This window comes from Aspergillus ambiguus (genome assembly GCF_047715705.1).
Source record: "Aspergillus ambiguus strain CBS 117.58 unplaced genomic scaffold BDV59scaffold_7, whole genome shotgun sequence".
NCBI classification, from domain to species: domain Eukaryota; kingdom Fungi; phylum Ascomycota; class Eurotiomycetes; order Eurotiales; family Aspergillaceae; genus Aspergillus; species Aspergillus ambiguus.
The window spans coordinates 432,853-444,481 of record NW_027395520.1 but is presented as its reverse complement, the minus strand read 5'-3'; the positions used below and the strand labels follow the sequence as shown (position 1 = coordinate 444,481).

Genomic DNA, 11,629 nt, shown 5'->3' with positions numbered 1-11,629 from the left:
ATCGTATACTTCGCCATGATTTCATCTCGACCAGAACAGGATATTCGTCAACCCTCCAACTCCTGTCACCCCTTCTTCCTTACTTCTCCCTCTGCTTGATTCTTACAAGGGCAAATAATCTAATTATTTACCGGCCACACTGTCCCGATTGAAAATTCCAACATGGCGCCGTCCTCCAACCGGTCCATGCAGATCCCCCAATAGTCTAGCCGTATAAATGCTAATCATCCCCCTCTTTGTCCCACTCCGATCTCTCTTGTTCTGCGCTGCTCCTTCGGCTTCTCCGCCATCATGAGGTTCTACAAGAGAAATTCCATCCCCAAACGCAACAGTCAACCGGATCCTCCGGTCCAGGAGGATCCAGAGAAGCAATTGGCCGTCTCCGAGGAGGATATGCAGACGGCTCTACCCCAGATGCCGTCCACCGCCATTGTCATCGATCCCGCCGTCGAACGTCGCGTGCTTCGGAAATTGGACCTGAGAGTCCCTACGCTGTTGGGGTTTCTCTGTGAGATTTGATAGTATCTATTCTTCGGTATGATCCGTTCTAACGGCTCCTAGACCTTCTCGCCATCATCGATCGATCCAATATCGGGTATGTTGACGTCGTCCATATGCATCTCTCCGAACGTCCTCGCTAACCCCCCCAAAGAAATGCCAAAATCGCCGGAATGGAGGAGGACTTGAACCTCTCAAGCGATCAATACGCCTGGCTTCTGACCATTTTCTACATCCCCTACGCCGTGTGTGAATTCCTGGCCTTGATGTGGAAGATTGTCCCATTTCACCGCTGGGCTGCGTTGACCGTTCTGGCCTGGTGAGTCTATCGCCCTTCAATTCTACGAAAGGTCTCTCATACCTCCCAGGGGAATCTTCGCGACCTGTCAAGCTGCCGCCCAAAACTGGTCCGGCATGATGGCTCTACGATTCCTGCTCGGTCTGGCCGAAACCGCATATGGTCCCGGGGCCATCTACGCCTTGTCGTTCTTCTACCGTCGTCAAGAGCTGGGTCTCCGCTGTGGGTTATTCGTCTGCGCCGCGCCTCTCGCCAATACATTCGCCGGTGCGTTGGCATACGGCATCACCTCGGGCCACTCCAAGCTCGCCAACTGGCGTCTCCTCTTTCTCGTCGAGGGCGCGCCATCCATAATCGCTGCGCTCCTGGCCTGGTTTTATTTCCCGGATCATCCCTCCACCGCTCGCTTCCTGACCGATGAAGAGAAGGAGGTTGCGCGCGCGAGGGCCCTCCGTCAGAGCGGCGAGCAGGTCGTCGTCCACAAAATCGACTGGAAGGATGCGGGCCTCACTCTGCTAGATGCGAAAGCATGGATCACTGCCGTATGATCATCCCATTCCTCCTTACTCGCCCTTCCTATCGCTGACGGCCCATGCAGTTAATGTATTTCAGCTGCAACGTGAGCTTCTCATCGCTCTCCGCCTTCCTCCCCACCATCCTCAACGAAATGGGCTTCACCGCAATCGACGCCCAAGGATTGACAGCTCCGCCGTACTTCGCCGCACTGCTTGCCACGCTGCTCACGACATGGCTTGCCGACCGCTACCAGCAGCGCGGCCTCGTGATCATCCTCCTCTCCATCCTGGGATGTGTTGGCTATGTTCTCCTGGCCACCTGCATGTCGGTGGGCGTACGGTATCTCGGAGTGTTTTTTGCCGCTGCAGGCGTCTTTCCGTGCATTGCGAATATCCTTCCCTGGGTGTTGAGTAAGTCCTGCCTTACCATCGCGGGTATCGGATGACCCCCGCTAACTGCTCATAGATAACCAAGGATCGGAGAGCCGTCGCGGCATGGGCATCGTCATCCTTAATGTCATCGGCCAGTGCGGCCCCTTCCTGGGGTCTAACATTTTCCCGTCGAGCGACGCACCGCGATATATCCGCGGGCAGTCCGTGTGCGCCGCCTTTATGGCGTTCAACGCGCTCTTGGCGATCGCGCTGCGTGGCATTCTGATGTGGGAGAACCGCCGCCTCGAAAAGAAGTACGGCCCCCGGATCGACAAGGGGCCGAACGGTGAGGTCGGCGAGGAAAACTACGGATCGAACTTCCGATATGTGCTATAGGCTGGATGTGGGGGAACGCTTTATGATGTCAAGATTCTGAACGAGTCCATGCGCGGAACGAAGCTATAATGTGATGTGTATATCAAGTTAGAAGGGGTCACAACACGAGGTCATCCCGGGATATATAATGGTTAGATAATATGATTCCAGCACGCGCGATGATTTAATATGATAATCTATTTATTATTTCCCGCTATCTATGTATGAGAGGGCGATGTTGGATCACCAGGTACACCATCCGCATGACAGCCCGTGATCAAGTGATGCTCCGATCCGATATACATCAACCTCACGGCAGCTCCCCATCCTCTCTGCCTTTCAACCTCCAGATCCTCGTCAGTAATGTCGGACTGTGCAAAGTACTCGTACGTGGTGATAATCTATCCGCCCGGATAAATCCTACATCTCACCACACCTCAATCACGTTAGACAATGTGCTTCGTTGAAATCGACGACGACGGCCCCTGCATCCGAGTGACCGAGTACCGGCCTCGTCCGCTGCGAATCTCCATACCAGGTCCGCCTCGTCGCCGTTGCAGCAACAGTAGCAGTAGCTCTAGTTCCAGCGATACAAGCAGCACGAGCAGCACGAGCAGCACCAGCACCAGCACCAACAGCCACGACACAACCATCATTCGTCCTCCCAGACGGCGACGACGACGATCGTGCGATCTCCCGTGCGAGCCACCGCCGTGGACCTCTTATACGACCATCACCCGCAGGCACACGCGCACACGTGAGGAGTCGCTCATCCCCGTGCGGACGCCGCGACGACGGCGATGCGTCGACGTGGACGTCTGGGAACGTGAACCTGCGTACTACATAGAGTATGTGGAGCCCGAGAGTCCACCCCGGGGGCGACTTGTCGAGGAGGTGGAGTATATCTCCAGTCGGTAGTGTTGTATAGAGTTCATGGCTGGGCTGGTTCGGGTAGGGGGAGACAGGCGTTGGCGGGCACGGATTACATTCCAGGATATGCTTGAATTTCTTCGTGTGATGTATTGAGATTAGTTTTTGCCAGATGTCATGCCGTGTTCGTGTGTCGTCCGCCACATATGTGCTGTACCCAATCCTCCGGCTATGACACTATTCGCGGGCTCGTCCATGGTCCCGCGCCAAACTTACCATATCTCTCCCATTCAGCCCACGCAGATGGATCGCCCATCATCCATGGATTCATTCCATCACCTGCCCATTCTCCCTTTGTACGCTTACAGACAATGACTTCAACCATCCGCGCATCCCGTATGACGTCACGGGGGTATGGCCTTCCATAAGGCGCCTCGGTCTCGACGCTGTAATCGAAGTATGTACGAACTTCTATGCACGTCGGCACTTGCAGTCAATCGAGTGTCCATTGCAATTGCCATCCTGCCTGTATCCTATGGGTAGTTGTATTCTAATCGAATTTGAATCTTCCAGAGTGCTTCACGGAAGGAGCATTCCGAGTCGACTGTATCTATCACACGCCAGAACGTTGAACGACGACACCTCACCGTGAGCTGCAAGAACCAGTCGAAACAATGTACGTGTCATCTGCCATTAGGAAGAACCAAGCTTACCAGACAGGAACCGCAACCTCTCGATTCGCAAGAACCCGGTGCCGTCGCGCCGTCGGTTCAGCATCGCCACGCTGCGCGGTCTGCAGCAGCCCGGTCTGAGCAAGAAAATGAACCGGCTCATCAAGACCGAGAACACGGTCATCAGCGCGCACGAGAAAGCCGGCCGCGAGCGCGTATCCATCGCCTCACAGCTGTCCGAATGGGGCGAGTCAACGGACGACGACGCCGTCTCCGACATCTCCGACAAGCTGGGCGTCCTGCTGGCCGAGATGGGCGAGCAGGAGGACGTCTACGCCCAGAACCTCGAGGACTACCGCACCCTGCTCAAGCACATCCGCGACACCGAGAGCTCCGTCCAGCCCTCGCGCGACTACCGCGCCAAGGTCGCCGACGACATCCAGAAGCAGAAGCTGAAGGATCCCAATAGTATGAAGGTGGAGACCTTGGAGCAGGAGCTGGTCCGCGCCGAGGCACAAAACCTGGTCGCCGAGGCTCAGTTGACCAATATGGTGAGTTTCCCTGCTTCACGAAGCGACGGCGGCGTGTGCTGATTTTCGATAGACCCGGCAGAAGCTCAAGGAAGCGTTTGACGTTCATCTTGCGGCGGTCGTCGAGCGTGGGGAGAAGCAGATCTTGCTGGCTCGGCATGCGCGCCGTCTGCTCAACTGCCTCGACGATACTCCCGTCGCTCCGGGCGATGCGCGACAGGAGTACGACCGTGCCTATGAGGCCAAGCAGGTGATTGAGGAGGCCGAGAAGGACCTGCTGGCCTGGCAGCCCAGCCTTATGCCTATCCAGACCTCTGCATCGAATGTGCCGGCCAACACCCTGCTTCCGGCCCCCGCTCGCAAGGCCGGACGGGCTCGCACTTCCGGCGCGGTTGCTCCCGATGAGGATGTCGTCTCTTCCGATGAGTCCGTTCGGGATATTCGGGGCTCCGTTACGGATACCCAAGAATATGAGGGGTCCGTTGCTGAACCCACTAGAGATTATGGTGGCATGGCTGGTGCTGTTCCGCAGACGGACGGATACGCCCCCCGTGCTCCTGCTCCTGGTCGCTTTGAACAAGTGGTTCCGGACGAGCAGCGGTACGTGGGTGGGCATGTTAGAGACACCACCAGAGCGGCTGTCATCCCTGAGAGCGTGGGCTATAATGGCCCTGTTAGCGCTGGTAGAGAGCCAGTTGGCACTGGAGTGGGCGCTACTAAGGGCATCGATGAGTTCATCACAGACGAATCAAAGGGTGTCAACCGTACAGTTGCAGTTGCTGAGGATATGTATGGACCTGCTGGTGCGACTAATGGCATGGATGCATCTGCTACTGATGCACGAGACTTCACTGGGGCAGCAACCGGAGGCGCAGCCCTCCAGGGAACTACTGTTGGTGACACCAGTATGAATCAGACAGTCACAGGAGCCGGGAACGCCTATAGCTCTGATGCCTATGGATCGACTATCAACACAGCCAAGGACCTGAACGTTCCAACTGCCCAAACTGAAGGTCTCTACGAGGACAACAGAGGCACCGTCAGCGGAATGGACAACGCTGGTGTCAGCGGATCTATGCCCAAGACGCAAGACTATGGTCGATCAGCTGTCGGCACTATGACCGACGGCATCCACGACGCCAGTGGAATGACCAAATCTACCAGTTACGAAACTGCAGACATGAAAGAGTCTTATACCGGAGCTCAAGACATGAGCGATAGCTTCCGCGGCGCCAGAAGTGATGTCAACGAGTACATGGGCGAAAGCCGAGCCCTGGATGAATCGGCCCAGGGGACTGCAATGGACGGAAGAGGACAAACTCGCAACGTCGAGGAATCCGTCTCGCAGTACACCGACGAAGCTGACGGATCAGTCACCACCCGAACAATGCGCGAGACTCTGGTGACTCGGAACCGGGGAGGACTGATTGACGGGGCGCAGGACACCCGCGAAAAGCTGCAGAGCCAGCCTCAGATGCTGGGAGGGTTTGGATTGCAGACGATCGGGGTGCCATACTGAGTAGTCTGGATTCTATATGTATGTGTTTCGTTGGGTCTGTACTGCGTAGTTGAATGAATGGAGTTCTAGTTATTCAGAAGTAAAAGCAGCAGCGGATGAGTAAGCGCACGTGACTAGGCCGCAGTGACGCGGAGCAACCACGAAGCTCTCAAGCTCCTCCAACTCCGACATCATCATCATCCATCCTCCTCCTTCTCCCTCCGTCGCCTGTACATTAGCCGTTCTTTGCCTATCTTCTTCGTCTATTGTCTTCCTACAGCTCGTCCGTCCACCACATCTTCCCATCATGGATAAATTGGTCGCCCAATACACCCGTTCTCCTCATCAGAATGAGTTCTATTCCGAGCAAGAACAGCGTGACCTCACAGAGAGTCTTCCTCCGATTTCTCTGAAATTCAACCTTCCTCCCATCGATGATGTAAGATTTGACGCTCTCCGAGCTCCTTCAGGCTTTCAGGCTCCCACATATCCATGCTATGGGCAACCGTATCAGGGACCATCCGACTTGGGCACATCTTTCTCCGACAAGCATCCAGAGCACTTACTAACATCCGTTTCTCTATCATCTAGTCCAAAGCTTTCCTCCGTGCAATGACCGATGACCATTCCAATCCCAGCTGCCCCATCAAGCTCGCTCACGGAACAACGACGTTGGCCTTCCGTTTCCAGGGCGGAATCGTACGCTGGCTCCTCTCTCTTCCCCATCTGATTCCATCTGACCTACGAACGCCTGCAGATCGTCGCAACTGATTCGCGAGCCACCGCCGGAAACTGGATCGCCAGTCAGACAGTGAAGAAAGTCATCCCCGTGTCGCGGTTGAGCCGGGGTGAGGATAAGCCGACAGATGCTCCCACGCCGGGTCTGCTAGGAACCATGGCGGGAGGTGCTGCGGTATGTGTGATGGATCTGATAAATAGGGGGTCGGACAGTTCTGATGATGCTCCAGGATTGCCAATATTGGCTGAGATATCTGAGCCAGCAGTGCACACTCCACGGTAAGCCTTACGTTCGTTCAGCTCATGTTCATGCCCTAACGACGGAACAGAAATCCGCCATAAGCGTCGTATTACCGTCGCCGCCGCCTCGAAAATCCTCGCCAACCTGACGTATGCCTACAAAGGTTATGGTCTCAGCATGGGTACCATGTTAGCAGGAGTATGTTGCGTCCTTCTCCGGCCCCGTCATCGTGGCCGCCGCATGCTAACAGTTTCCTCTCCCGTAGATGACCCCCCAGGAAGGCCCCGCGCTCTACTACATCGACTCAGACGGCACACGACTCCCCGGAAACCTGTTCTGTGTTGGCTCCGGTCAGACTTTCGCCTACGGTGTGCTGGATGCCAACTACCGGTATGACCTGACGGAAGAGGAAGCCCTCGAGCTCGGCCGACGGAGTATCCTGGCTGCTATGCACCGTGATGCCTATTCCGGTGGATTTATCAACCTCTACCACGTCAAGGAAGAGGGATGGGTGCACCACGGTTTCAACGACATGAACCCGATCTTCTGGAAGACGAAGTTGGAGAAGGGCGAGTTCTCGAATGTTACGTCGGAGCTGTAAGGGGCGCTAATGGGCGGTTGTTCGGCTGCACGGTGAATATGATACGTTTGTGTTTCGTTTAGGCATATGATATTCTACCTATTCTCTGGTTCTTGACATTTTATTTCTTTCTAGTAGACATGTACTAAGGACGGTTCAATCGAGATATTATCTAATACTAGATAGGAACCTTAGCAAGGAGCTACAGCACTGGTAATAGAGTAAGGAATCATATATGCTATACTAAACAGGATATGGACAATTATATCCCATACATACAAAAAGAACATCCCCCAAAGCTAACTCAGTAATGGCTCAAATGCTCCCCCATCTATACATATTCAAACAAATCTACTCCTCTTGACTTTTTGTTCGGAAATCATATCACAGCTCTAAGCATTACCCACCCGGAACTTCAACCGGATGCCCATCGCAGCCAGCTCCACATCCAGATACCGCAGGACACCTGGAACAGCAACGACCGTGACATTATCACCGCCCACATACCGACGGCCATCGCCATCCTCCCAGATGATAGCACGGGAGTCGTCGAAGACGGCCTCGCGGGCACAGCGCCTACAGCGCACAATGCCAGATGCATTACCATGTGACGACTGTTGGCTAGACGCGGACGCCTTGGCCGCCACGGCGGCAGCCGCATTGCGGGCCTTGCTGGAGCCGACGGAGGAGACGGCAACCTGGGTGGACAGGAAGGAGCCGCAGTCGCGGCAGATCCAGGCGCGCTGGGTGTCGGAGCAGTTCATCAGGCGGTCCTGCAGGATGAAGGCGGCACCGTGAGCAATCAGCGAGTCACGCTCCATCTCTCCGACACGGATACCACCACCCTTGGCACGACCCTTGACGGGCTGTCCGGTCAGCGAGTTCACTGGACCTGTCGTGCGCACCTGGAACTTGTCGTTCACCATGTGTCGCAGACGCTGGTAGTGCACCACGCCGATGAAGATGTCCGCCGCAAACTCCTTGCCTGTGATTCCGCTGTACAGCGGCTCGTTGCCGAAATAGTTGTACCCCGCCTTGCGCAGCTGCTCGCCGAAGTAATCCGTCGCCGTGTTCTCCTCTGAGAACTGGAATGGCGTGGAGTCTTGTGGGTGGCCGTGCAGCGCGCCGGCTTTGCCGGCCATGGACTCGATCATTTGGGCGATTGTCATACCTGTTTGTTGTTAGGTGAGATGTAGGGAGATGGATAGGGGGAGGAGGTACTAACGGGATGGGAAAGCGTGAGGGTTGATGATCAGGTCGGGCTGGATGCCACTCTCGGAGAAGGGCATGTCGACCGCAGGCCAGAGCTGGGAGCACACACCCTTTTGACCGTGTCGCGAGGAGAACTTGTCACCGATGACGGGCTTACGGGGCACGCGGTACTTAACACTGATCGATTGGCACGGTTCGACACCATTCTCGGCGCCCATGATGCGGATGCTGTCGATGTAGCCCTCCTCGGCATCCTTGTATTTGACGAAATGGGTGATTCCGTCGACGTTGACGTACGAGTCGCTGGCCGCGTCGTAGCGCACGGTGTGCCACGCCGCGACGAGACTGCCCTCGCGCACACGCGCGCCGATGTGCGGGAGACCGTCTTCGTCAATGGTCGTACGCCACTCGGCCTTGATCTCGCCGCCTGGGGCGAAGCCGAAGAGCTTGGTGACCTCGCGGCGAGACCGGCTTCGGCGGGAGTCTTTGTCCTCGAGGGCGTGAATCTTCGTCTTGTAGATCGTACCGTGTCCGAATCCGCGTTCGTGTGAGGATTTGTTGATAATCATAGCGTCGTCCATGTCGTAACCCGTGTAGGAGATAATAGCAACAACGGCGTTGGTGCCGTTGGGGAAGTTATCCAGTCCGTAGGCGTTGTAGAGGGGCGGCCGCACGATGGGCGTTTGACCGGTCTGGAGCCGGTAGAGCTTGTTGTCTGTGCGGTAGTCGATGGCGGTACCCGGCGTTCCCATCGTTTGCTTGCTCATCTGACATTGATACATGTTACGAGGAGACTGGTTGTAGTCGGAGAAAGGCGTCATGTTGGCAACAATGGAGAGGATGTTGGTGGGCGTGTACTCGATATGCGTTGAGACCCCCGCGATGAGATCTTCCGGTAAGCAGGCGATCTCCAAGAAGGGCTGCTCGAATGGGCCCACGTAGTCGAGCTTATCGAGAAGCAGGTACTTAACGGGCCGGTACATACGCGCGGCTTGGGAGAAGATGTAGATGCCGGGGTACTGGCCACCGTTGGAGTTGGGGACGTATCCGATCTCCAGCTCCCTGGGCACATTGTGCATCTCCATCACCTTCCAGTATCTCAAAGTATCTGCGACAACACGGGCTTGTTTCGGCGAGCAGTACCCGACGATTCTGCCGTCAATCTGCACAGGAACACTCTCGTCGAGTGAGACCGAGGATTCGGAGCGCACGCCAAGCTGGACCAGCAGTTTGGGGAGGTGGGACACGTTGATGTCGCTGGTAGCTACCAGACACTTGTGCGCAAGATGGTTAAGCAGACCACAGGGTGATCCATCAGGCGTGTGAACCGGGCAAAGGAAGCCCCAACTCTCGGGAAGCAGTTTACGCACAGTGGTCGTCTTCAGCTCGGCGAAGAAGCTACCTCTGTGGATCATTCGGAAGTGACTGATAAACCGGTAGAAGTTGATCTTCTCCGCCATCACGGTGTATCCGGACGCTTGTTGCAGATCCAGACCCGTGGGACTGACAAGGTTTCCCGTGGACAGGAAGTACTCCAGAGCACTACCCAGGTTCTCATTGCTGCGCTTCACAATCTTGCTCAAGAAGTCTCTCTCGAATGCCGGGTCAGTGAACTTGGCGCCATTTTTGCGATTACTCCAGTCCCTAAGGATCGGGCCGAATGATCTAATCCATTCTTCCAACCGCTCTTTGAGGATCATCCCGTAGAGGAAACCTCCGAGGAGGATTTCTTGGTTGGAGACAGCATCCGGGTTGTCGGGGGCACAGTCACCGGCGACTAGAGCGTACAGTTTCCGGATCATGAACATGATCATCTTGAACTTGTCGTAATCCTGGGTCTCTGTCACTTTCTGGTTGCCCAGATGCGGCAAGACAATCTTGCGCAGGAACTCAGTACCGGCGTCTTCGTTGGACATGTCCGCCGGGACACCGAGCACGGGCTTGAACTTCTCTCCAAGGTAAGCCCGGCAGCTGGAGCGGGTGTGTACGTTATATCCTTTGTATGTCCGCAGCAGAAGTTCCACACGGTCGGTCACGAAAGTGTTGTTGATTCCTTGCGAGGAGGCGTTGCCGACAAGACTCTCGAAAATTTCACGGTCATTGGTTTCGACCAACGCCTTGAGAATCATCATGACTGGGACAAGGTACTCATTTTTTCTCCAGGAGAAACGGAAGGTCACATTTCCGTCACTGAGGTAGTGAAGGACATTCGTTTGCGACGTCTGGTCGGGCCGCACTGATCGGATCTGGACACCGTATTTCGTGTAGGTATGTCCACGCTTCACAAAGGAACCACGGATGATGGCCATGGGGAAGTTCCTCTTTCCCACGATCAGCATTCGGATAAGCTTTTCGTTTCCGTTAACGATGAAATAACCACCCAATTCCTCCGATTCTTCCTTGTGCTGGACGAGCTCCTCGGGGGTGGCCTTCTCGAGGTGGCAGCGGTTGGTCTGAGCAATTCTCCGCGTTAGTTCGATCTGAAGCACATAGGAGACTCATAGTCTATTGATAGCTGTCAACTAACCCGAAGCATGATGGGAACCTGACCAAGCTCCCGAACGGTGTCCTGCCAGTCGCCATTGTTGACCTGGTACTCGATCCGGGCACGCAATCTTCCACGGTACGTCGCATGACGCTCTCTGCACTCGGAGGGATAGATCTCACGGTTGCGAGTGGTGAACTTGTTTGTCGGAGGAAGGGTGGGTCGTTCGAGGAAAACTTCTCTGATGCGGACGTTCAAGCGGTTGCGCTTGGATGGCCGTCGCCCCTCTGCCTGACGGGCTTTCTTCTGTTCGGGGGTCTCGATGTCGCCATCGATGAAGGTCTTGGTGCCGATATCCTTCAAGGCCGATTCCAACACCTTACTGCCATCGAAGAGCGCATTGAAAGAATCGACATGAGGCTTGATCGCATCGGCGAGCGACGGATATGCGGTGCGGTCCTTGGGGGGGTGTCTGAATAGCTGCTCCCGTCTGAGGGTGTCGTAGTCGACGGACCAATTGGTGTCCGTCCTTGCGGGAGCCATTGTTTGAAGGGTTTCGCTATCCAGAGAGCGAGGCCCGTAAGGATGTGCTGGGAATTGGAGAAAGCAAAATTGAAGCCGCTCGTCGGGGAAATTTTTCGAGGTGGACCCGGCGGACAGATATCATCACGTGCTGATACCACGTTAGTCAGTGATTGTGGATGCCTGCATAAATACTGCAACATCGATGGATTCTATATACGGTG

The 11,629-nt window shown here is 55.5% G+C and overlaps 4 protein-coding genes across 4 annotated transcripts; 3 read left to right on the top strand and 1 right to left on the bottom strand.

Moving 5' to 3' along the window:
- Positions 1 to 173: 173 nt before the first annotated feature.
- Positions 174 to 2,237, top strand: BDV59DRAFT_154829 (putative MFS transporter). The gene is made up of 6 exons (XM_073687412.1): positions 174 to 508; positions 562 to 595; positions 653 to 817; positions 867 to 1,338; positions 1,395 to 1,722; positions 1,778 to 2,237. The coding sequence occupies exons 1-6, from the start codon at positions 292 to 294 to the stop codon at positions 2,077 to 2,079; spliced, it is 1,518 nt and encodes a 505-aa protein (XP_073550180.1). The 5' UTR covers positions 174 to 291; the 3' UTR covers positions 2,080 to 2,237.
- A 274-nt stretch (positions 2,238 to 2,511) lies between these two features.
- Positions 2,512 to 5,648, top strand: BDV59DRAFT_200064 (Eisosome component PIL1/LSP1 family protein; the record flags this gene model as incomplete). Its single annotated transcript, XM_073693490.1, has 3 exons — positions 2,512 to 2,906; positions 3,649 to 4,150; positions 4,203 to 5,648. The coding sequence occupies 3 exons, from the start codon at positions 2,512 to 2,514 to the stop codon at positions 5,646 to 5,648; spliced, it is 2,343 nt and encodes a 780-aa protein (XP_073550179.1).
- Positions 5,649 to 5,817: 169 nt separating this feature from the next.
- On the top strand, positions 5,818 to 7,426 carry pre2 (proteasome core particle subunit beta 5). Its single transcript, XM_073688978.1, has 6 exons — positions 5,818 to 6,066; positions 6,219 to 6,326; positions 6,385 to 6,540; positions 6,596 to 6,644; positions 6,695 to 6,804; positions 6,872 to 7,426. Exons 1-6 carry the CDS (start codon positions 5,935 to 5,937, stop codon positions 7,205 to 7,207), a joined length of 891 nt encoding a protein of 296 aa, XP_073550178.1. The 5' UTR covers positions 5,818 to 5,934; the 3' UTR covers positions 7,208 to 7,426.
- Positions 7,393 to 11,620, bottom strand: BDV59DRAFT_154698 (DNA-directed RNA polymerase I core subunit RPA135). Its single transcript, XM_073687411.1, has 3 exons — positions 10,926 to 11,620; positions 8,412 to 10,851; positions 7,393 to 8,357 (listed from the first exon to the last, which is right to left on the bottom strand). The coding sequence occupies exons 1-3, from the start codon at positions 11,424 to 11,426 to the stop codon at positions 7,579 to 7,581; spliced, it is 3,720 nt and encodes a 1,239-aa protein (XP_073550177.1). The 5' UTR covers positions 11,427 to 11,620; the 3' UTR covers positions 7,393 to 7,578.
- Between the last annotated feature and the right edge of the window lie 9 nt (positions 11,621 to 11,629).